General features: G+C 43.4%; 1 protein-coding gene and 1 long non-coding RNA gene across 21 annotated transcripts in view; one reads left to right on the top strand and one right to left on the bottom strand.

The window, feature by feature from the left end:
- LOC144371732 (uncharacterized) overlaps positions 1-9,310 on the top strand; it is a 33,215-nt gene extending 23,905 nt beyond the window's left edge. For all 3 annotated transcript variants that reach the window (XR_013431819.1, XR_013431821.1, XR_013431820.1), the window contains exon 2: positions 8,443-9,310. This is a non-coding gene — a long non-coding RNA (uncharacterized LOC144371732). The remainder of the gene's footprint in view (positions 1-8,442) is intronic.
- The window catches only part of Kdm5c (lysine demethylase 5C), a 45,862-nt gene continuing 20,620 nt past the window's right edge, over positions 609-25,850 (bottom strand). For 5 of the 18 annotated variants that reach the window (XM_013364949.4, XM_013364950.4, XM_005339761.5 and 2 more), the window contains 14 exons: positions 22,947-23,066; positions 22,641-22,835; positions 19,467-19,648; positions 19,253-19,377; positions 18,977-19,124; positions 18,302-18,407; positions 17,052-17,410; positions 16,329-16,467; positions 15,684-15,863; positions 15,380-15,517; positions 14,590-15,189; positions 14,246-14,324; positions 13,908-14,107; positions 13,405-13,798 (listed from right to left, as the gene is read on the bottom strand). In XM_013364949.4, coding sequence (XP_013220403.1) covers positions 13,433-13,798; positions 13,908-14,107; positions 14,246-14,324; positions 14,590-15,189; positions 15,380-15,517; positions 15,684-15,863; positions 16,329-16,467; positions 17,052-17,410; positions 18,302-18,407; positions 18,977-19,124; positions 19,253-19,377; positions 19,467-19,648; positions 22,641-22,835; positions 22,947-23,066 — 2,937 coding nt within the window. In that variant the 3' untranslated portion in view covers positions 13,405-13,432. Of the gene's footprint in view, positions 2,188-5,428; positions 6,958-13,404; positions 13,799-13,907; positions 14,108-14,245; positions 14,325-14,589; positions 15,190-15,379; positions 15,518-15,683; positions 15,864-16,328; positions 16,468-17,051; positions 17,411-18,301; positions 18,408-18,976; positions 19,125-19,252; positions 19,378-19,466; positions 19,649-22,640; positions 22,836-22,946; positions 23,067-25,850 lie in introns of those variants that run through there. The other 13 variants (XM_013364951.4, XM_005339762.4, XM_040280979.2 and 10 more) reach the window with 7 other exon arrangements.

The raw sequence follows: 25,850 nt of genomic DNA, 5'->3' as shown, positions 1-25,850 counted from the left end.
TATCTTTATTTATTTTTATGTGATGCTGAGGATTGAACCCAGTGCCTCACACATGCGAGGAAGCACTTTACTGCCAAACTACAGCCTCAGCCCCTTGCTGACATGATTTTAAAAAGCTTTTTTTTTTTTTTTTTTGTACTGGAGATTGAACTCAGGGACGTTTAACCACTGAACCACATCTCCAGCCCTTTTTTGTATTTTATTTAGAGACAGGGTCTCACTGAGTTGCTTAGGGCCTTGCTAAGTTGCTGAGACTGGCTTTGAACTTACAATCCTCCTGCCTCAGCCTCCCGAGCCTCGGGGATTACAGGTGTACGCCACTGCACCTGGCTTAAAAAAGCATTTTTAAAGGCAAGATCATAGTTTTAGATTTTGAGTCCAAGGCACTGGGGAGTTTCTTTACTGCCCCAAGGAAAGAAATCTCCTTTAAACCCTTACAAAAATTAGCTCCAAATGAACCATAGGCCTAAATGTAAACCACAAAACTATAAAAAAAAAGCTCCTAGAAAATAATAGCAGAAAATTTAGGTATCTTTGGGTATGGTGATAACACTTTAGATATAACAACAAAGGCATGATCCATGAAAGAATTGATAAGATGGACTTCATTAGATCTTTTAATGACATTTTTAATGACATATTTTACAAAGACACTGTCAAAAGAATAGAAAACAAGCTACAGACTGGAAGGAAATATTTACAGGTCATATTTGATAAAGAACTTGTATCCAAAATATACAAATAACTCTTCACACTCAACAATAAAAAAAACAAAGAACACTCCCACTCCTGAATTTATATCCCAAAGAGATGAAATAAGTATGTCAAAGAGGCATCTGCAACCCCATATTTATTGCAACATTATTCACTGTAGCCAAGAACTGCAAACAACTTAAATGGCCATCAACTGATGAATGGATAAAGAAAATATGGTACAGATACATAGTGGAATACTATATGACCATAAAAGGAACAAAATCTAGTCATTTGCAACAACACAGGTAGAACTGGAGATAATTATGTTAAAGGAAATTGGCCAGGCATGGAAAGACAAGTTCTGCATGATCTTACTCATATGTAGAATCTAAAAACTTGATCTCATTGAAATTGAGAGTAGAAAGGTAGTTGCCAGAGGCAGGGGAAAATAGCAGGATATACAGAGAAGATGGCAGATGGGTTTCTGAGTTAGTTACATAAGAGAAGTTCTAATGTGCTATTGCACAATAGGGGGACTATGGATAAAAATTATGGATAAAAATAATGTACAGTACATTTCCAAAAGCTAGAAGGATTTTGAAAGTTTTCACCATAAAGAAATAATAACTGAGGAGATAGATAAATTTAACCTGATTTAAACATTATACAGTATATACATGTACCAAAACATCCCATGTTACCCCATCATTATGTATAGTTTCTTTTTGCAGTACTGGGGACCAAACTAGGGCTTTGTACAAACTAGGCAAATACTCTACTAATGAGCTACATTTCCAGCCTTTGAACAATTTTATGTTCTCCTGTATCAGTTAAAAAATAAATTTAATTTTGGAAAAGAAAACAACCCAATTAAGAAATAGGTAAAAGACCTAAACAGATACTTCACCAAAAAAAGGATGTACAAATTGTAAAGAAGCACATGAAAAAGATGCTTCACAAAATGGATAAATAAAACAAAGGTATTATGTCCAACTACAACTAAAAAAATAAATATTTTTTAAAAAAGAATTGGAATATAAATATCAGAGTTGATTTGGACAGATCTGAGTGCCCTAAACCCCAACCTTCACTGAGCAGGGAAATGCAAATTAAGCAACAATGAGATACTATTACATACCTGTTGGAATAGCTGAAATCCAGAATACTTATAACACCAAATGCTGATGAGTATTGGGAGCAACAGTAACTCTCAGCCATTGCTGGTGGAAATGCAAAATGGTACAGCCACTTTGGAAGACAGTTTGACGGTTTCTTACAAAACTAAACATTCTCTTACCATATAGTCCAATACTCACATTCCTGGATATTTTTTTCCCAGTGGGTTGAAAACTTATATCCACACAAACCGGCATATAAATGTTTTCAGCAGCTTTATTCATAATTGTCAAAACTTTGAAGCAACCAAGATGTCCTTCAGTAGGTGAATGGAGAAATTTGTGGTACATCCAGACAATGGAATATTATTCAGTGCTAAAAAGAAACGAGCAGGTGCAGTGGTGCATGCTTGTAATCTCCACCACTTTGGAAACTGAGACAGAAATATCACAAGTTCCAGGGAAGGCTGGGCAACTTTAGCAAGACCCTGTCTTATAATAAAAGTTAAAAAGTGCTACGGGTGTAGCTCAGTAGTTAGTAAAGTGCCCCTTAGTTCAATCCCCAGCACTGAGAAGAAGGAGAAAGAAGTGAGCTGTCCAGTGACAGAGTGCTTTCCTATGCCTGAGGCCTTGGTTCAATTCCCAGTTTGAAGAAAAGAAAGGTAAGGAAGAAAGGAAGGGAGGGATGGAGGGAAGGAGGAGAGAAATGAGCTATTAAGTCATAAAGTGACATAGAGGAAACTTAAATGAGTATTACTAAGTGAAAGAAGAAAATCTGAAAATGTTACATACTCTGATTCCTGAATAATGTCATTTTGGAAAACACAAAACTTCGGAGACAGTAAAAAGATCAGTGTTGCCAGGGGTTAGAAGAAAGACACATGAATAGGTGAAGCACAGACATTTTAGGGCAGTGAAACTACTCTGTATGATACTGTAGTGGTAGACACATGTCATTATATATTTGTCAAAAACCATAAAATGTACAACACCAAGATTGAGCCCTAATATAAACTATTGACCTGATTGATGATACGACAATATGAGTTTATGAACATGAACAGTAACAAATGCACTACTCTGTTGTGAGATTTAGTGCAAGAGGCTGTATACATGTGGGAGCAGGGGGTATATGGAAATTCTCTGTACTTTGCACTCCATTTTACTGTGAACCTAAAACAACTCTAAAAATAAAGTTTATGGTTAAAAAAGAAATCTGTTTATCTCTTCTAAGCCCAGGACTGATACAGACTGAAATCAGACATAAGCTAAATCCTGTAGGTTGCTAACTTCCAATGCAGATTGAATTCACAGGACCTCCAGGTCTCTTATGTGAAAACAAGGCTACTAATTAGGGAAACAGTGGGACCTTAAGAATTGGAATAGAGGGGCTGGGGTTGTGGCTCAGCTTGCCTAGCGTGTGCGATGCCCAGGGTTCTATCCTCAGCACCACATAAAAATAGGTAAATAAAACAAAAGTATTGTGTCCAACTACAACTAAAAAATAAATATTTTTTAAAAACAGAATTGGAATATAAATATCAGAGTTGATTTGGACAGATCTGAGTGCCCTAAACCCCAACCTTCACTGAGCGTCCCTTGGCACCAGAGGCTGTTCTTCCTCCCCAGTCTAATGGGGCTGGTCTGGTATGACTTAGGGGCCTTTTCAAGATCTGGCTAATTAATCCCAATGACTCAGGAGGCTGAGTCAGGAGGATTGTAAATCTAAGACCAGTCTCAATAACTTAGCAAGGCCCTAAACAACTTCGAACAATCCCATCTCAAAAAATTTAAAAGGTAGGGGGAGGTAGTGCAGAGGTAAAAAGCTCCTGGGTTTATCCCCTAATACCTCCCCCGCAAAAGAAAAAAAACAATCTGGCTAATCTTTCTCAAAGAGCTATCAATATCACTCCTTGCTGCCTTTAGACCCATTACAGAATTCAGATATCCACACGTCCAAGAACAAGTAGACACTATTAGAAAGTGTGCGAGCACACATGCAAACACAAACCTAAGGAGATTTAGCTAATTTATATTGGCAGGAATCTCAGTAACATGTGTGGGAATTGACTCTAAGGATGATAGATCAGGAGAAAGAAATGTAACTTTACATTGAGCTAAACGTTTTTTGTTGTGGATGGATATATATATATATATATATATATATTATATAATCAAAAATTTGGGGCTGGGATTGTGGCTCAGCGGTAGATTGCTCATCTAGCACGTGTGAGGCCCTGGGTTCAATCCTCAGCACCACATAAAAATAAATATAATAAAGATATTGTGTCCAGTTACAACTAAAAAATAAATATTACAGTAATTCTTCATTATTTAAAAAAATTATCATTTTAACCATTTTTGAGTGTACAATTAGGTGACATTAATCACGTTCACAATGTTGTGCAATCATCACTACTATCTAGTTCCAAAACTTTTCATCACCCCAAAAAGAAATTCTGCACAACCATTCTCTCATATTACTAGCCCCTATTAACCTTTTAACTACTTTCTGTCTCTGAATTTGCCAAGCCCAGATAATCTCACTAAAGTGGAATCATACAATCTTTGCCCTTTGCGTCTAGATTATTTCAGTTAGAATTTTTCCAAAGTTCTTTCATATTGTAGCATGTGTCCAAACTTCATTCTTTTTATGGCTGAATAATATTCTACTATTTGTACATACCACATTTTGTTTATACATTCTTATGTTGATGGACAGACACTTGTGTTGTTTTTTCCTCTTGATTATCATGAATAATGTTTCAGTGAAAATTAGTATTCAATTATATGTTTGAGTTCCTTTTTAAAGTTTTTAAGTGTAAACCTAAGAGTGGAATTGCTAGGTGATATGGCAATTCTGGTAGCTTTTTGAGGAACTGCCAAACTGTTTTACAGAGAGGGCCCATTTTACATTACTACCAACAATATACTAGGGTTACAATTTCTCCATATTCTCTCCAACTTCCTATTTTCTGGGTTTAAAATTTATTATTGTAGCTATTCTAGTGGACATGAAGTGGTTTTTCATTGTGGCTTTGATTTGCATTTCCCTAATAAAAGGCATTACACATCTTTTCCTGTGCTTCTTGGCTATTTTTATATCTTCTTTTTTAAAAATATTTTTTTAGCTGCAGTTGGACACAATACTTTGGTTTTATTTATTTATTTTTATGTGGTACTGAGGATTGAACCCAGCGCCTCACACATGCTCAGCAAGCACTCCACCGCTGAGCCGCATCCCCAGCCCCTATTTTTATATCTTCTTTGGGGAAATATTTATTCAAGACCTTTGCCCATTTTTAAAACTGGGTTGTTTCTCTTTTCGCTAAGTTGTACAAACTCTTTACATATTCTGAATAGTAAATCCTTATCAGATATGTGATTTAAAAATATAGAATCCTATTTTGTAAATTGTCCTTTCTCTTTTTTGATACTATCTTATTATGCACAAAATATTTAATATCAATGAAATCCAATTTATCTATTTTATTGTTTTGCTCATGCTTTTGGTATCATATCTAAAACTCCATTGCCACATCCAAGGTCATAAGGAACAATTCCTATTTTCTTCTAAAGAGTGTTATTTTAACTCTTAAACATAAGGCGCTGATTCATTTTGGGTTAATGGTATATGGTGTGAGGTAGAGGGTCCAAGTTCGTTGTTCTGCATGTGGAAATTAAGTTGTTCAAGCACTATCAGTTGAAGACTATTTTCTCCCCTACTGGACTTGTCACCCTTGTCAAAAATCAGTTATCCACCTGGAGGGTTAACTCTGTGGTAGAGGGCTTACCCAGTTTATGTGAAGCCCTGAGTTCAATTTCTAGTATCACACACAAAAATCAATCGGCCATTTGATATTCTTTTTCAATATTGTTTTGGCTATTATTGGTCCCTTGCAATTTCATATTAATTTGTGGGTTGGCTTTCCAGTTTCTGCAAAAATCCTGTTCAAACTTTCATAGAGGACTGCATTAAATTTATAGAACACCTTGGCTAGTATTAACATTAACAATGATAAATCTTCCAATTCACAGACATGGAATCTTTCCACTTCTTTAGATCTTTATTTTCTTTCGGCAATTTTTTATAGTTTTTAATGTGTAAGTCTTTCTTCTCCATGGTCATATTTATTCCTAGGTATTTTATTTTTGTGGGTGTTATTGTAAATGGAATTATTTTTTATTTCATTTTTAATCATTCATTGCTAGAATATAAAAATAGAACTAATTTCTATGTGTTCCTCTTGTATCCTGCAATTTGTCCTAAATTTATTAGCTCTATGCCTTTTCTGCATTTGAAATGCCTTTTCTGTATGAAATGAGACGATCATGTGTTTTTTCTTTGTTCTATTGTGATGTATTACCTTGATAGATTTCATGTTCAATCACTCTTGCATTCCTACGGTAAATCCCACTTGATCCTGACATATAATACTTTCAATCTGCTGCTGAATTTGTCTTGCTAGTAATCTGTTGAGAATTTCACATCTATATTCACCAAGGATATTGTTCTGTAATTTTCTTTTTTTGTGCTATTTTTATCTGATTTTGGTGAGGTCAGACTTTTCAATAGGGGTCATTAGCAATCCTAGATGTACTTTGTAGGCTAAAGCAACTATGAGTATTTCTGAGTTGTTGTATTATTTGACTAAAATGTGGTCTCAACAATAATCTGTGTTAAATGAAGTTAAGATGCCAGAAAATCTGTGGTACAATGTAAATAGAAGAATCCAAATTGTTTAGGACAACAAGAATGTTGTAATTGACTAATCATGCTAACCCATTCATTTCATCCTCTGTTACTATTCCTTCTAGAAGGGCTTTGAAAAGTACAGTATGACATATGGCAAAAAATTGGTTAGGTGATCATTAAGTCTTCTTCCTCTTCTTTCTAGGGACAAATTCAGATTATGTTTTCCAGTGTCCCTGAAATTGGATACGTCATTGTCCCAGTTCTAGCTAACAGAATGTGAGCAGATGTAACATGCACTACATCCAGGTTTAGCTTCTAAAAACATTCTACCTGGTCTTTTCCTCTTCTGGCTGGCTGGGATGGAGGTGACAATAGTACAATGGTGACCATATTTTGAAGATTTCAGTGGGGATGATAGGATCACCTTCAGAGAGAAGTTGGGTTTGGTTCCTATAGTGAACAGCAGAACCATAGCAGTAATCAGAATGGTTTGACCTGTGGGAATCTGTAATAGTGGCTAATTAAGCATGGTTTTATTGGGACCAAATAGATGGACAGTCCTACTTATTATATAACCCCCCCCATTTTTTCTGGTGTGGCATATGATATAGTTGCCAAAATGTACAGTCCCAGCCTTTCCCCCAGTCCATAGACTAAATAAAGCCCCTTGAATGAAAGGGAGGGTCCATTTGAAGAATGACCTTGCTACACTTTCACAAGTGTATATGGTAAAATCTCCCTTCCTGCTTTCCCCACAGGGACCTACAGCCAGGATAATTTTGTGCTGGGGACAGGGAAATATCCAGCCAGACATCTTAAAATACACTGGATATGCTGTATTGATGTTAATCCCTGGTGACCCAGCCACTCACTATGGTCAACTAGTTAGACTAGGATCAGGTTATACATGAAGTTTCATCCTGAGTCCTCAAATGGTGCCCAGGAGAAATCCTAAGGTGATTTCTCCAGTTCCTGGATACATTATTGAGACACACAGTACAGATGGCATAAAGATAGAGGGTTATAGCAGAAGAACAAATTATTGAGAGGAAGATCAGATTGAGGGCCTTTTCTGGAAATCAACAGGAAAGACTAAGGAGATACAACATACTTTTTATTTAAAGACTAAAGAAATGGAGGATAAAATTGGAATTGGCAACATCATGATATAGGAATCCCAGAAGCAGTGAGAAATAAAAATGAAAAAGTGGATCAATTTTGTGAGTGAACACCTGAGCACAGGACACCAGCTGACCTGTGTTTGGTGTTGATCTGCCTATGTTGATCTCTGGAACTGTCCCATCAGGTCCATGAAGTTATCTTTGTGCAACAGCATTCCACTATCAAATAGAATAGGTCTATACAGCAGGTCTTGGAAACACAAGTAAGCTGCCTGAGCAGGTAATCTTACTCCCCCACCTGCTGTACTGCCTTCTCTTTCTCACCTACACCTAGGCCTCATGGGAGTTGCCTGTGACCAAATGACTAAGGGATACAATATTTAATCTTGGTTTAAAACCAAATGGTTCTATGCAATATGCTGGTATCTGCCAGAAGTGGCTAGTTGCAGGATTATAACCCCACTTAAGATTGATCTTGAAGGATAATAAGAAGGGAAATTCTTCCAGTAGAAAAACTACCTAGTCACATAAATGGTCAAAAATGTAGATAGCTGACAACTCATTGATGAGTAGCTACCAATGACCTGGCTCCCTGGTCAAGGATTTTAAAAGGATAGAGTTGAAATATTGTTAATAAGGAAGTTTCAGGAAGGCCATGTCCTCCATAGAATGGACATACAGTGTGAGAGTTATTTTTGTCCCACATAAATGAGCACCAGAAAGAATCCACTATGGAGGAGGATCTCAGACAAGATAACCTGTTCTGTGAATATGAGCCAACCTCTATCCTGTCGTCCTTTTCCTTGCCCAACAGACTCCAGAACAAAATGGCCATGATGGTGGACATGGGCTCCACAATATGGACTTCCACCAACGCCAGTCTGGCTATAGCCACTGGTGACTGCCCAACTCACCAACAGAAGAGAAATACCAAGCATATGATTACAGAGACAATACAAGACAAAAAGAAGTCAATGGACCTCTGAAATTCTACTGGCGGTAAGCAGATTGGGCGAACTGCTTAGCTGCAAACATGTGCTACTCTTAATGAAAAAGGAAGGAAGGAAAGAAGGCACAGATGATGGAAGCAAGAGCCCAGAAGGCAGGGCAAAGAGCCATTGAGAATTATTCCCAGACCTTGAAATCTAATCAAGGAACTTCTGTTTGCCCAGTTAGACTTCAGAATTATTATAGACCAGTAACTCCCTTGCATCTCCCATTTCCTCCACCTTTTGAACAGGAATATCTGTAGCAGTTATCCTATGTCTGTTCCACCATTGTGTGTTGGGTGTCTTGGGAACAGATAACTTGCCTCTTAAGTTTCACAGATCTATACATAGAGAAAAATAGTATTCAAAGAACCATACTTAAGGAATACACCCAAGGCACCTCAGTCACACCTGGACCTGATTAAGATATTCTGAACTTTGAGGTCATGCTGTAATGGGATGAGATTTTTAGAGAACTTGGGAAGGGATGAATATATTTTGTATGTGGAAGGAATATGAATCATTGCGGACCAATGGTAATCAGTCTCCAAGATGGCCCCCAATGTTCCTCACCTTCACTGTTGGCACCATTGTGTAAATCCTAGGTCAGTGTGGTCTGGACCTAGTGACTTACTTCTAATGAATAGACTACTGCAAAAGTGATAGGTTATAAAGAATGACTTCTGTCTTGCACGTGGGCACATTCTCTCTCTCTCATCTCACTTGATTGCTCTGACAAAACAAGTTGCCCTATGAAAAGATCCACATAGCAAGGAATTGAGAGTGGTATCTGGCCAAGAGCCAGCAAAAAAATACTGAATCTTGCCAATAACCCTGTGAGGGAGTTTGGAAACAGATCCTTCTACAGTGGAGCCTTGAGATGACTACAGCCCTGGCTGACACTTTGATTGCAGGCTGTGAGCGGCCCTGAAATAGAAACTCAACTAAGATGTACCTACATTTCTATCCCACAGGAACTATGAGATGAATGCTGTTTTAAGCCACTATGGTTTTGAGGTAATTTGTGACACAGCAGTACATAATACAGACAGGCATGGAGCTTATGCAGAACCTCAGCAACAGAGGCTTCTACCTACCAAGGCCAATATGTATAGCACTGCTGAGTTCCTAGCCTACCAACAGCAGAGATCAATGCTGGTTCCCACTATGAACTACTTCCTGGTGGCAGACCACTTGCTTTGGAACCCTTCTGACGGGCAGAGCTTAGATTCACAGAAACAGTGAACATCCCAGCCCTATCAAGTCGATAATACCTGGGCCTGACCTGTTCTAGAGGTCTGTTTCCTTATGTGTCTATCAAGGACTTTGAAATATCTCATGTGGAACTTGGCACCCAGGAGGGGGTTCACAAGGGGCTGTTTCCCTTTGCTAGAATATGAGTGTTCTAGGGGAGGGAACCCATTTCTCTGGCTTGGTATCCCTTTTCTCTCACAATTTCAGGTCTTCTTGGAAGCATGCCTAATGCCTGCCCCATTGACCATGGACCTCAAACCCAATTACTACCACTATAGATTGCCATCTGGAACTTTTGCAATGCAAAAAGGAGGTTCACATACACGGTATGGGACTCCAACTGCTGCTTCTGTCTGCCTTCTTCTGAGCCAACTTTGCAGGGTTCCTAGCCTAAAAGTGGGGAGGACTCAAGCCTGGGCCTCACCTTCCCTTCAGGAACTCCCAGTATGGGGAACAGAGGGTAGGAGGAAACCCATTAATCCTAGTGTTTCAGACACCATTTAAGGCACAATGGAGGCACTAATGGCAGGGGGGGGGTCAGTTGAGCCTGAGAAATGGGATAGTCCTTACTAATGTGTCTTCCTATCCCCTTGTCACCTGCAGACTCAGGAGACATACTGAGGGGCAAAGTAGTATCTGGGATACAGAGCAGGGTGTCTGTATAAAGTAGAAAATAACTTTGAAGTGAGACAATACTAATGCCCTGGTTTCATTCTCCTATCCCCCACTCAGCTCTAAGGCTCCTGCATCAGTTACCCCTCCCTTTCTAGGGGACTGCCTGGGAAAGGGACAGATGTGGAACCAAAGGAAGTTCTCTAGTAGAGGTTAGAATTAACCTGGGTCTTGCAGGATGGCTACAGCCTTTTCTGTAGAATTCAAGGGATACATGTCCACTGTAAAGGGGGCATAAAGTAAAAGAGGGATGGGGCAGGGCGGTTCCAAGGTGAGAAAGGGTATCTGCCAATCAGTGAGGGATGGGCCCATAAACTTAAAGACCCTCACCTCAGGCAAGCAGTTCTCTAGCCTGGGTCTTGCTGCATCATCTCTTCCTTTCCTGTCTGGCCACTTCTTCCAGTGGTTAGCTGCCTTGGAGTGGTGATTAATTGTCAAGATTGAGCCCCTTTCTGTCCCTGTCCCAGGTCTTTCTTGTCTGTCATTACCCTCTTTTCTTCATGATCAATTTTAGACAGGTGGGCAGATAAAAAGCCAGCTTTTTCCCTGGGCTGGAACCTGGAATAAAACTGGGCCCAGGATAGGGTAGTTCATTGGCCCTTGCCTTTCATTGTATAGTCCAGGGCCCCAACCCAAACTGGACGACAGAGGGCTGAGACAAGCCCTCTCACCACTCAGAGCTGCCACAAGAGGGCGTGCTTTGCAATTCACCAACAGGTTTCTATCACCTGGAAATCCTGGGAAGGGAGAGAAAAAGAGCAAATGGAACTCTCCAAACACACAGATGAAAAAGGACAAAATAGAGTGGCAATGTGCTGTATTCCTGGGCGAGGGATCAGGACCTGGCCTTTAGCTTCTAATACCTCTGTGCAGCCCCTTGAAAGGAGGGAAAGCCCTCTAGGAACCAAGCATGAAGAGAAGCTGGTTGACTTAGCAGTTTCTATGCTCTTGATTCCTCCTCTATGTCCTGAGCACAGAACACTCAGGACCACAAGGAATGGTTCTTAGCCTCTGGAGGGTCAAGGATCCTTTTATGAATCTGATGCAAGTTGGTTAGTCTGTTTACCTGAAAAACACATGCAGACACTCACAAAAACGTGTCAGTAATCTCCAGGGGTGGTCCCTGATCTAGCCCAGCACCCTCATCTTAAAAGACTTCAAGGCTCAGAAGGAAAAAATCCACCCAACTATTGTAGGACCATTAATGGGCTTGAAATGATTATGCCAAGTGAAAGAAGCCAAACACAAAGGATCACATATTATATATAATTTCATTTATATAAAATGTCAAAAATGAGCAAACAGGGGGATGGGAAGGACACCTAAGGAGTGTGGAGTTTCTTTTGGGGGTGATAAAAACATTCTAGACTTTTTCATAGTGATGGTTGCACAATCTGTGAATATACTAAAAGCCACTGAATTGTACACTTTAAGTGGGTGAACTATATGGTGTGTGAATTTTATCTCAATAAAGCAAATAAAAAAAGTAAACTCAGGAATTGCAAATAGCCAACCACACATTTGAGCTTTAGTCCCCATTGATCAGGGGCAGAAAGAACCAGTGGAGAAACATCAGGGATGAGTCCCTGAATACGGCATATAGGTTAAACAGGAAAGCATTCTAGAAAGAATGACATTAAATATAATCTTTATCTTAAGGGCAATGAAGCATCACAAAGTTTTAAGCAGTAGTGATACAGTCAGATCCATACTGTAGAAACAACTGTCTGACAGAACAAATCACATATTTCAAACAGGTGAATTTTAAGCGTGAAGACTGTACCTCAATAAAGCCATGAAAAAAAAAATTCCTCTGGGAACTAGAGGCTTAGATGAGGGCACAAAGCTGGTGGAGGCTATTGTGCTGGAGGTTAGGTGGGCAGGGCCAGAGCCCACCTGATTGGAATGTCTTGCCCAGGTTAAAGAGAAGCTGGTGGGACTAAGATTCTGAACCCTGGGCTCCCTGTCCTCAGCCCCAGAATCCTGCTAGCACTAGAGCTGCTCCACTGACAGGCGAGGGAGGCACCATTCTCCCCTTCGAAGAGAAATGCACTTCAGAAACATGTTTCCAAAAAACGTTGCTAAGGGTTTTATTTCTAACAAGAGGAAAATTATAATAAAATAAAATTAAAATAGGCTTCAGTTGGAACCAAGTTTCTTGTTTTGCTTTTTTTTTTTTTCCTTTTGAACAAATTAATTACACACCAACAATCTTCTTTATTACAACATGAACCCAGGAGGAGGAAAGGAGACAGGGGAAGATGGGGTGGGAGGGTTGAGGTGGGTGTGAGGACAAGCACCAAAAGCTTTCTTCAGACCAAAGGATGCCCTGTTCAGCCCCCCAACCAAATTCCTTTAAAATAAGAAACTGAGCACAGCTATGTGAAGCTTCCTCCTCCTGGGTAGAACAGTCAGGGAGAGGAAGGATGGGAGAGGGAGGAAGGGGAGTGGGGAGAGGCAAGAGTGAGAGGGGGAAGGGGAGGTTAGTGTAGCGTGGCCTGGCCAGGGCCAGAACTGGGGAAGAGAAGAGAGAGGAGATCCCCCAGTTTGCATATGCACTGGCCTTGTCTCTGGAATGGTGCTGGCCCAGCCCCAGTTGTCCCTCTGCCCACCTGCCCATCTGTCTATCTGCCTCAGGAGTCTGGGAATGCTGGTTAGAGGTTACCAGGGACGGGGGGACTCCAGGGGCCGGCCCCCAGGAGCTGAGGTCTGAACAATACCTTGGAGTCAGAATATAAAAATCAAGGGACTCAGGGGTGGGTGGGGAGGGGGTTGGCCTTCCCCCCCTCCCTGCCCACCTCCCAAGAAGCAGGCTTGATGGTCAGAAAGAGGATCCTTGAGGCCAAGGTGGGGGATCTCTGTTGGGGTCTGTGCTAGGCTCAGCCACTGTCACAACTGTTGCTGAGGAGGCTGCTGTGGGCAGGGCATATGCAGCCGGGAAGTCAGAGTAGAGAAAGGGGACGAGGGGCCTGAAGTGGCCCCTAGCGCCGGTTCCAAGCCATTCTGGTTCTCCTGGGTGCTGGGGCTGCCAGTGTTGGGGAGGGATGCAGGGGGGACCTCACCCCCAGTCTCCTCCTCCAGCTCCTCCTCCTCCTGGGCTTCCTCGGCCTCTGGCCCTGAGCTCCGTACCCTCTTTGGCTCTAGCTCCTCTCGGGCTGGGTCATCGCCCTCCCCACCCCGATCCACCTTCCGCCGCCGCCGCCTCTCCAGGGCCCGGCCCCGTGCCCGACTCCCATGGCGCTCTGCCTTCTCCAGCTGTGATCACAGACAGGCAGAAAAGATAGGTTGTGGGCCAGCAGTCAGGCCTGGGCTCCCTGCCTGCTTGGCCTGACCTCCTGGCCCTGCCTATGATTTCTCTCCTCACCTCTAGAAGTGTTTGGATCCGCTCCAGGTCTGGAGGCTGCCCAGCCTGCAGCAGCTGCCAGATGCTGTGGTTCTCATCCAGGGTCACCTCAAGCAGGTCCCCCTCCATCATGAGCTCCTCCAGTGGGGCCCGGGTTGCCTCAGGCAGTTCTAACACAGGGCCAGTCAACTGTGGCAACAGCGAGGATAGCATCTCCAGATCTAGGAGAGATGGGGTGGGGACAGGCTATGTTAGAGACTGTCCTTGGTCGTTTCCACTACTATGACAGAGCTGAGAACTACATGGGTCACTCTGGTGACATCTAGTCAACAGCCTACCCACACCACATCTAGACCTACCTCTCTTACCTGAGCCCTCCTCTGGGGCCACCTTCTCAGGACTGGTCATACTATCTCCGTTCTCCAATAAACCCTGGACCTGCCAAGGAAAACAATAATGGGTAAGAGTAACTAAACTGAAGAACCATCCCCAACCTGGGACCTTCTACATCCTGGAAGAGGAGGGAGCAGACACAGGTTACAAGTATGGAAGAGTCTATGGATCTGGACAGATACAGAATGGGGCAGGGAGGCTGGGCCAAAAGAGTATGAAAATTGGAAAGCAGGGACAGAGCTGGAATCTAAATCGGGGTAGGGGCCAGGAGACAGGAATTTGAGGACAAGAGCTGGGCCAAGCAGCTCACCTTAGGCATATCCTTGCCACTGCCCTCTCTGAGAGAGTCAGAGGCAGGGGCCGAAGGATAGGAAGGGGGCTCCTCGGGCCTGGGTTCAGCCTGTAGCCGTTGGCGGAGCTCAGCCAGCCGTCCCAACAGAGCAGTCACGTCCTCAGAGGCCAGAGCCTGTCTGGCACGGCCTTGCCAGCTGATGGCCCTCTCTGTGAGGCACTGTAGGGCCTCACCCTCAGGCAGCCGCACAGGCAGTCTCTGTAGGGCTACCAGCAGTGCCAGGATGGTCTCCAGGCGTGGGCGCCGTGAGCGCATGCACAGTGGGCATAGGAATTTGGTGTCCCACTCCCACCAGGCCAGTAGCGGGGATGAGGTGGGACTGGGCCTTGGGGAGCTGAGGAGGCGGGGCACCGACACACACCGCCCATGGAACCAGTCCTGACACAGGTCACACTGCAGAGCTCCCACCCCGGCTGGCACTTGCCCACACACGCAGACGGAGGTTGCAGAAGAGGCCGTGGTCGACGATGCCAGTGGACTGGGCTTGGCTGAATTGGTGCGGCGCAGCTGCAGGATACCCTCCTTCTCCTTCTGTTCCCCCTCCTTGAAGGCCACGATCTGCCGTGCCCAGGACAGGGGGGAAGAATAGGTCAGCAGCCTGCCCCCTCTCTTCTCTGGCCCCCTTAACACCCCACTCCCAAACCAAGAGAAGTAAAGCTCAGGAAGCAAGCGGTCTGCCCATGGTCACCCGGCTCAGACAACTCTATCATTGCCAGGCTCTTCACCCATCTGTGTCTAAGCTCCTTACCACAGAGCCTGGGTCCCTGAGGTCCTGCGCAGACAGCCCCAGCAGCTCTGTGTCAGATTTGTACAACCCCAGCTCCTTCTCCATCCACCGGCTGCGCTTGGTGCTGTCTGAGCCGGCGTCTGCACACGGGCAGAGCACCTGAGGCAGGCAGACAGAGGGGGAATGACCGGGCTTCCCTACCTCCCACACCCTCTCCTCTCCTCCCCTTTCTGGTGCCCTTCAAAAACCCATTTTCTCATATGAGCCATCTCACAACAGCCAGGCCAGGTGAGAAGAGGCTGTGGGTGAAGGTGCAAGGTCTCACCTCCAGCAGTGTGTAGCAAGAGTTCTTCTTGAGGAAGGTCTTGGAGGCCTTCTCCCTCCAGGAGTGCGCTGTCAGTACCTGCAGCTCCAGTTGTCTCAGTTCCTCTAGCCCCACAGGGAGATCCCGGCCCACAGCCACCAGGCCCTCCAAGTCATCCAAGCAGGGGTAGTGATCACCATTCTGAGGACAGAGGTGAGAGAAAGCTGAGTTTAAACTGCCAATGTCTACTGATGCTTACTCTGCCCAGTCCTGAGCTGAGAAGATGGACTGGACTCAGTCTTGAAGCAGAAAATAGGCATTGTCCTGGCTCTCTCCCAAATACCTGCATCCACTGACTGGCTTATCCCCCGTCCCAGGACCATCAGCCTCACTGTTAGCCTGTGGTTTTTCCTCTTCAACCCTCCTCCAGGTACCTACTCTGCTCCACTCCCACACTAACTGGTTCCCTGCCCTACCATCTTCATCCTAACCAGCACCTCAACTTTTTTCATGCCAGCCTCGCGACCCTTCCTCTCACATTGTTCACCAAGCACATTTTGCCTCCTCAGTGTGCCATACAAGTTTCCTCTCTTTAGCCCACCCAACCCAGTGTTTGCAAACTCTTCTCAGCTGACAGAAAGCCTTGGATGGGGGAGTGGTCCTCACTTGGATCTCATCCACATCGGCAATCCAAGCCCGGGCCTTAGCAAGAGCCTCCTTGAGAGCTTGGATGTTGGGCAGGTGAACTGGGATGTTTTCTGCTTCACGGATTATGGCCTCGAGTGTAGCTGGTGGATGTTTCTGCCTAAAGGTAGGAAAAAAAGAGGACTCCGTCTGGTATAACTGACCAGAAGCCCAGTCTGATAACCAGATGTATCTGCATAGGCCCCTTGGGCACATGTAATTCCTGCTATCATGTGGGCTTAATTGCTTGAGTCCTGACTATGGATGGCTGCCAGTCCCTGTTTCCTTCAGACTGCATGCACCCATGCATCTCCTTTTGCCACAACTCTTGCACCTCTGCCTGTCCACCAGTCTATCAGTCTGCTGGAAGTGCCTACACATACTGTTGGTGTGTAACCTATGGCTGCAGTCTTATCAGACTGCCCCATGTGTGTTGTCTTCCTACTAACATATGCCCAACTGCCTGTTATTTGTGCTTTCGTGTGTATACCACATAAGCCTACAGGGCTAGTCCTCTATGCATCTCTGCCTCTCTGTGTATATAAATTATGTTTTTAAAAGAACAAGACAGGAAACACAAGTTAGGTGGAGAGTCCCTACACCAACACAGGAGTAAAACATCCAAGACCACCTATAGCAACCATCTTCAGGTTCTCCATGAAACTTTGAAGGATAAAGGGCATGGAGGGGAAGAGCCGGGCCTACCTGGCCTCCAGGCAGAGGTGGGCCTTCTCCTCCCAGCGTTCAGCAATGGTCAGCAACTCCTGCAGCTCAGCCTGGGCCTTATCCACAGCAGGGCTAGGGGCTACATTGGCCCCAGCAACCAACAGTCCTCTCATGACAGCCAAGGTGCCCCTTCGGGCAGACGGGGCCAACGTGCGTTTTACCTCATCCAGCCATCGCGCCTGTTCCACTTGCCGCTGGAGTTGCTGGGCCTCAGGCACCTCCACTCCTAGCTGCTGCCCCCTCTCCAACAGGGACTGCAGTAGCCCTGGACTAGAGGGCTGTGAGGCCAGGGCCTCACGGGCCTCAACCTGGTAGGCCTCCACCTGTTCCAGAATACCCTACCAGGATATGGAATGAAGAACAAACTCCTCAGCTGGGCTTACTTAGAGGTTCTACCAGTACATACCCTTGCCCCACTATCTTCTTCCCCTCTAATCTTTTGGGAAAAGGGAACCTAAATGCCAGGCTCTCCTCCTCCAAGCTCTAAGACAGTGATTCCTAACATTGAGTACTTCTTAAGATGCCCTGAGGAATTTGTTAAAATGCACACTCCTAGGCCCCACCACTAAGGATTCTTTTTAAATTTTCTTAATGGTACAGCAGGGGCTACCACTGAGATATATATCTGGTCCTTTTTATTTTAAGACAGGGTTTCACTAAGTTGCCAAGGATAGCCTCAAACTTGTGATCCTCCTGCCTTAGCCTTAGTCACTGTGATTATAAGTGAGTACCACCACACCCAGTCACCCTCAGAAATTCTTAATAGAGAGTGGTCAGGAATCTGCTTCATTTCTCTCTGCAAAGGACTCTGCCCTCAGAGCAGTAAGAGACCCTCTGCCCTAAAAAATGCCACCCTACACTTAGTCCCTGTACAAACAATCATGCTCACACTGGTGTTTGCTCTCCTCTTATCCTGCTTATTCTTTACCTTTAAGAACTTTGTTCAATTTTCCAGGCCCAACAAGCACTTTCATTACCTCCTTTTCTTCTACCTCCTCCAAACAACTTTCTTTTGATTCTGCATCCTACACTCAAACCCGTCACCTGCCCCTCAAATCCCACATTTAACAGAGAGTTACTAGACCCTTGCCTCGTGTCTATTTTCTCACACATGCAACCTACATCATCCAAATACCTTAAATTTGCTAAGGGAGCCCAAAGTGACCTGCTGCTCAGGTTCCCCAGTCCCTCTGATCCCTCAGCAGCATTCCAAGTCCACCCCTCCTCACCTTGACATCCCCAATCTGGTGCATGGCACAAGGCAGGTTGTTCATCTGGTCCAGAAAGGCCCGGAGCTCAGCCAGGGTCATCTGTAGACCAGCTACCCTGTGGGGACTATGGAGTTTCACATGTGGGGGTTTCAGGTCCAAAACCAGTCCCTTCCCTCCATCTCTGTGCTAAGTAAGACCCAATACCTTTCCTCACCATACTTATCCACCTTGATCTCATACCTCAGGATTTCCCCAACTGCCCAGATTACAGGGAGGGTTTTAAAGTATAAGTATGTTCATAGGATAAGGGAAATTAGGAGAAACAGGTCCTCTACCACTTAGCTAGACACCCCAATACCTGGACTCTTCAATCCATCCCCCACCTGTGTACCCAAAAATGTGTGGCTATGCTCAGATTTATGTGTCTACATCCTATTCTAACCTAACTCTCCCATAACTTCTCCCTGTCCACAAAATTCCTCAGCCTGTCTCTCAAATCTCCTATAGGTACTGATAAAATAGACACAAGTTGCCTGGTCTCCTTACCCTTCCAGGCTACCTCATACTCTCAAGTACTTAACAACTTCCTGCTGACACACCCAGTGGTATTGAGAGTCCACCCCCTGTAGCACTTCTCTTAGGCACTGGATCCTAAGCAGTCTCTCTATGCCCTAGCACCTCATGTTACCATACCCAGCTTCCTGGCCGCTGACCAGCCCCAGAGCCTGGGATACGCAAGCTTCTGCCTCACTCAGGCAATTCTTCAGTCGTTGCAGCAGCTCACTGTTAGGAAACCTCCGCTCACGGGCCTCAGACTCTAGTGCTCTCAGTTCTTCAAGGCCTAGAGGGAGAATGAGAGCAGCAAGAAGTAGGCAGTATTGAGTAAAGGCACAGGAAGGGTCTCAGGGGTACAGTAGAAAAGGGAATAGAACTTGCCTGTGGAGTCCCTCCGACCCCCCCATCACTCACTGCGCTTCCGCCCATCCTCCACCTCCAGGGCCACTCGCACTTTGTTGGCCCAGGTGTCAAAGGACTCGGCCCGAACCTTCAGCTTATGCAGCATGGCAGGGAGCTCATCCAAGGTGTACCGATACCTAGAGGAAGAAGACAAGGAAGAGCATGTCTGGCCCAGCTCTGCACCCTCCTCATTATCTCATTTCCTCCAGAAAGGTTCCATGCTCACCGCAGATACTGCCGGCTACTGGAGCACTTGCAGAGGTCATTGATATGGGAAAGGCAGACAAGGCCATCTGGGCAGTCATAGCAGGCCAGGGCAGAAAGGAAGCATGTAGTCTTGCACTTGATGCATTGGCGTTCATCATCTGGGAGCAGCTCAAATGCCTCTCGCTCAGCCTCTGTGATACCCTGGGAACATCCAACCACATGTGTTATGAACCAGGCAGGGTTGAATAAACCCCTATCTTAGCTACCACTGAGCCCCAATTTAGACTCAAATCTATGCTGATGATCATGGAGGTCAAGAGGCCAAACTTCACAGAGCACACCTGCCTTTTATCAAGTCCACATTCTCAAGGCAGAGGAAATCAGATGGATCAGGGCAAAATCAATATGGGCTGAGACAGAGAATTTAATAGAGGAAGAAAATCAGATAAGATTCAGCTAGATACTAAGGGCCTTTTGGATGAGAGAAGGCAAGGACAGTGGTGGACCATGGCACCAGAGAGGTAGCAAAGTAGAATGTATTCAAGGGAACAATCCTGGCTTAAGAGTTACTTGTGCTGACTGCTTATCAGGCAGAAGACACTGCCTGCATCTATCCAGATTACAGAAATTCAACTGCATGCCCTTGTGTCCATGTCTTAAAGATACAAGATTTCCAAAGCTAAGCCAGTGACTTCATCTGCTGCTTAGAATGAATACAAACCAGTCTATTTCAGAAATGAAGGAAAAGCCAACTATGCTGGAGTAACTTAAAGACAAAATGCTATATATTATGAGTTATTTTAGGGATTTTAAAGAGAAATACTGATGCTAACAGTTTTGCTTATACACTTCAACAACTAACCTCTGCATAAGCTATAAGCCCACTGCAAATTATAGATACCACTGCTGTGCCACTTATTTTAGCTGTGTAATCATGAGTAAATTATTTAAACCTTTCTGGGTCTCAGTTTTCTTGTAAGATAGAGGTAACAGTACCATCTTCTTTGGATTGTTAGGAGGATTAAAAAGCAACTTCAGTGCTCCACAAATACTTATTATATCTCATTTTACTAAGGAGGAAATTAAGTCTCAAGAGTCAGTAACTTGCCAACTAAGGATTTGACTGTAGTCACTTTGACTCTAAGCCAAAGAATGTTCTAATGATGAAGCACCTATGGGCTGGGGTTGTGGCTCAGCGGTAGAGCGCTCGCCTTGCAAGTGTGAGATCCTGGGTTTGATCCTCAGCATCACATAAAAATAAATGTATTTAAAAAAGAATAGAACTTCCTTAAAAAAAAAAAAAATGAAGCCCCTAGGTTTTCATGGATCATGAACTCCTAAGAATTGGATGCAGCCAGGCGTGGTGGCAAATGCTGTAATCCTAGTACCTCAGGAGGCTGAGGCAGGAGGATTACAAGTTCAAGGCCAGACTCAGCAACTTAGTGAGACCCTGTCTCACAATAAAAAATAAAAAGGGCTGGGAATATAGCTTAGTGGGTTCAATCCACAGTATCAAATTAAACAAAACAGAGAATTGGATGCAAATCAAATCTTCTCCTCCCAGAAAAGTATTCCAACACACACATCATCTCTTAAGTATTCCAAGACTAGGGTGTACAGAACTCCTCTCTGAGGTGAGGGCCAAGTGTACAGAATTCTAAATGTTAGGACAGGAAAGTCTATTCTCCCCATGTTGCTTTGGCTCTTTCCTATAGTATAGTATAGCCTCAGGGCCATCATTTAAGAATAGGACCACAGAGAGAGAAAATGATGCCTGGAAATCTTCATGACTGAGAAGCCCCAGACTTCTAATACTACTATAGCTGAAACTCTCCCTACATCCCATATTCACAGAAAAGTTATGAGCTTTAAAATAATAAAGTACCATCCCAAATAGGAAGCAAGGAATTTCTCAGGATCAGCATTCATTTGTAAACTTTGTTCTTTTTGGTGGTGCTGGGGCCTTATGCATGCATGCTAAGTACACACTCTACTCCTGTGCTATACCCTCAACCCTCCTCTGTAATCTTATGGAGGAGCCCCACTAAGTCAATTCCCTAAAGAGATAAGTGTGGAGCTTGAAGGTGGCAGATGAATCTACATGAGTGGACTTTATACCTCTGTAGCAGCTTCTACTCAGCCACACACACAACTGACACATGCTTATCAGAAATGTATTAAAGGGCTGGGGATGTGGCTCAAGCGGTAGCGCGCTAGCCTGGCATGCGTGCGGCCCGGGTTCGATCCTCAGCACCACATAACAACAAAGATGTTGTGTCTGCCGAGAACTAAAAATAAATATTAAAAATTCTCTCTCTCTCTCTCCTCTATCACTCTCTCTAATAAAAAAAAAAGAAAAAAAGAAATGTATTAAAGTAGAAACACTTTCTACTTGGTAATACTATTTCCCTAATTAGAGTTACTAAACCACCTATGTGTAAGAAAATAGCACTTTCAAAGAAATATTCCATATTTCATTTTCTTCATGTATTAACATTACCAAAAAGAGCAGAGAAAAAAAGAGGCTGTCTTTTTTTTTTGAACCCAGGGCCTCACACTTGCCTCACACATGTGAAACTCAGTTTGAGTTTCACAACTACCTTGCAGGTCAGTATTTATTCCCATTTTACAGAGTAGGAAAGTGAAACTATGAGAGTTTAAGTAACCTAATAAAGTCACCCAGATACTCAGCAGTGAGGATTTCATATGCTTGCCTGTCTCACTGAGTTATTTGGATAATGATAAAGAACTGCTATACAATAACCAGCTATGGGTCAGTTATTAAACATTATATCTGATCCACTGGACTATTCAAAAATATAAGTATTATTATTATTTTAGTTATAGATGGACACAGTATCTTTATTTTATGTATTTATTTTTACATGGTGCTGAGGATCAAACCCAGAGCCTCACATGTGCAAGGCAAGTGCTCTGCCAATGAGCCACAATCCCAGCCCTTAAGCATTATTATAATTCCCATATTATATGGAAAAACTGACAGTGAAGTCAACTGACTTGTCTAAGGTTGCCAGTAAAGGTTAGAGCAGAGAATGGAGTGAGTTTTTTAATTCAGATGCATCCAGTTCTTTTCACTACACTCCAAAAGTAAGGTTACATCTCCTTGGTATGGCCCATTTCCTACAACCTCCTAGCTAGGGTATCTAATGCTAGGGACTCTCCCACCACCCACCTTCTCCAATAGAGCCTTCCGTAGACGCCGCTCCTCTTGCACCATGATGAACATCTCCTTATGCACAGCTGCTGCCAGGTTCAGGTCCAGCTTCTCAGGGCAAGCAGCCATCTTGCAGATGAGTTCCTCATGGGAGAAGACACAGTACCTTCGGAGCCGGCGATAGTGCTCAATGCACTGGCGCCCAGCTGGCAGCTGTGGACAGGTTCAAGTTTGAGTGTGGCCAAGTCTGAAGGCAGTGATATTTTTTAGCTTCCTCACAACTTTCCTGCTTCTCATTGCCAGCCCACCACACTCCAGACTCACCCAGTCGGCAGTGCAAAAGTTGACAGCCTCAGCAAAGTTATAGCCTTGGTTGAAGCCACTATGGTAAGCACGGGGAAAGGTGATGACAAATTCTCCTGCACACTGGTTTGTACGGACAACCTGAAAAACAAGAAAGGTGAAGACTATTGATATGGAGGTTTTCCAGTCTGCAGAAACCACTGCAGGGTCCTTAAGGAGACAAGGGAAAGCATCAGGGTACACAACCTGACAACAGAATCCTAGGCCCTTCAATTCTGAAGGGAGAACCATTAGTCTCTGCTTTTCAACCCGCAACATACCTATCAAATTATTTTAACTTCCCTAGTAATTTTTGTAAAAATTATAAATATCACTTTTAATTAAGCTGCCCAAACTTTTTATACTAATGTTTACTTTTATTAGTCACAGACACAGTTTTAAGAGTCAAATGTGTTCTAAATGATTTGTTATAAAATCAGAAGGTCCTGCCATTCTCCCCTTCCCAGAGCCAATCACTTTCACCTCTTCTGGTTACATTGGTGTTGACCTTTTTTTTTTTTTTTTAAAGAGAGAGTGAGAGGGGGGGGAGAGAGAGAGAGAGAGAGAGAGAGAGAGAGAGAGAGAGAGAGAGAGAGAGAGAGAGAGTATTTTTAATATTTATTTTCAGTTCTCGGCGGACACAACATCTTTGTTGGTATGTGGTGCTGAGGATCGAACCCGGGCCGCACGCATGCCAGGCGAGCGCGCTACCGCTTGAGCCACATCCCCAGCCCTGGTGTTGACCTTTAACAACCCTAAATGACACGCTTTGGACTCTGTTAAAAACAGTCTCATAGAGCTGTGGCTCAGTGGCAGAGCACTTGCCTGGCATGTGTGAGGCCCTGGGTTTAAAAAAAAAAAAAAAAGACAGCCTCTTTTTTCTCAATTTGCTTAACTTTCTCTGCACATACTATTAATTTAACCCCCAACTTTCCGACAAGTGTCTGAATCACCTTTCCTATTAATTTTCACCTTTCTATAACACTCTCTCATGCAGCTTCTCATCTGATCCAGTCTGAATCAGCTGTCTTCCTGAGATCCTCATACTTCTATGACAGACCTCCTATTTCTTAGATCCCATGACTTCCTCCTCCTTGGTTTATTCCTTTGCCATATTTGAATTTCCTGAGAAATGGAGGGAAGAAACGTTTTTTTGGTGGTGATGGGGTCTATTCTTACTCTCACACTTGACTGTATATAGAATTCTTGGGTTTTTTTGCTTTTTTTGTTATTGGGGATTGAACCCAGAGACAGTTTACCACTGAGCCACATCCATAGCCCCTTTTATTTATTTTCAGACAGGGTCTCACTAAGTTGCTTAGGACCTTGGTAAATTGCTGAGGCTGGCCTTGAACTTGCCAACCTCCTGCTTCAACAACCTGTGTCAGGATAAAAGGCATGCACCACGACATCCAGCTGTGTATAAAATTCTAAGATGAAAATCACTTTGAAGGCTTGCTCTTCTTCTAGATTCCAATATTGCTGTTGAAAAGTCTAAAGCTATTCTTATTTCTAATGCTTTGAATTAATCCTGATTCTGTCTCAAGAAGTTCACATGATTATTCTGTTCCCAGTGTTTGAGATAAAAATCCCCAAGATATATCTTAGTGTAGATCATTCATATACTGGATAGGCTGTTTGACTCTGAAAACTCAATTCTTCAGTTAAAGGAAATTTTCTTAAATGATTTCACCAATGATTCTATTCTCTCAGTTTCCATCTATTTTTTCTTTTCATAATTCCCACTATTTGAATTTGAACTTCCTGGACAAATTCTCAAATTTTATCTTTCCCCATTTTTATCTTTTCATTCTATTTTCTAGGAAATCTCAACTACATTTTTTAAAAAAAAAAGTTTCACTTCTGCTATCAAAATTTTAAGCTCCAAAAGCTCAATGTTTTGAGTATACTCTTTTTAATTAGTTCTTAGTATGTTCTTTTTAAATAGTATTCTGCTCTTTCAGGTTTGCAGTGCAGTACTCTCACTGTATCTGTGGGGAATACATTCCAAGACCCCTAGTAGAGGTCTGAAATCTTGGATAGTACCAAATCCTATATTTAATGCTTTTTTTTCCTACACATACATACACAAATTTGATATCTTTCCTTTCCTAATAAGCACTTACCACATGCTGTGCCCATCTTTTGCAGTCTGAGGTGTGATATTAAAAATAGCACAAATTTCTTTTTCCTTCACAGACACAGATTTACTGTAGATCTTAGCAACCTCAGGACACAACTTTTTCAAGTTGAGAACTTTTCACATTTCACTTAAGGAAAACACTTAACAGCTTCTCTTTGGCATATCTGAATTGCTAGCTTCACTACTCTTGCACTTTGGGGCCAGTATTAAGTAAAACAAGGGCTACCTGAACACAAGCACTATTATACTTTGACAGTCAATATGATAACCAAGATAGCTATGTGACTGACAAGTGGGTAGCATATACAGCACAGATATACTGGACAAAGGAATGATCATGCCCTAGGTGGGATAGAGCAGAGGTGGCACAAGACTTCAACATGCTACTCAGAATGGTATGCAATTTAAAACTTATAAACTGTTTATTTCTGGAATTTAAAATATTTAGACTGCAGCTGACCACTGATAAATGAAACTATGGAAAGTAAAACTATGAATAAAAGGGCACTACTGTGCATGCTTATCTCTGAAGACAGTAATGAAGTTTCTTTTCCTTTTAAAGTTACTATTGCTGGGCATGGTGGTGCACACCTCTAATCTCAGGGTCTTGGGAGCCTGAGGCACGAGGATTGCAAATTCAAGGCCAGGCTCAGAAAACTTAGTGAGACCCTGTCTCAAAATTTTAAAAAATTAAAAGAATTAGGGATGTAGTTCCATGGTAAAGTGCCCTTGGGTTCAATCCC

This window comes from Ictidomys tridecemlineatus, chromosome X (assembly GCF_052094955.1).
Source record: "Ictidomys tridecemlineatus isolate mIctTri1 chromosome X, mIctTri1.hap1, whole genome shotgun sequence".
Classification (NCBI taxonomy): Eukaryota; Metazoa; Chordata; class Mammalia; order Rodentia; family Sciuridae; genus Ictidomys; species Ictidomys tridecemlineatus.
The sequence above is the reverse complement of the archived record's forward strand: the minus strand, read 5'-3'. Positions and strand labels throughout refer to the sequence as shown.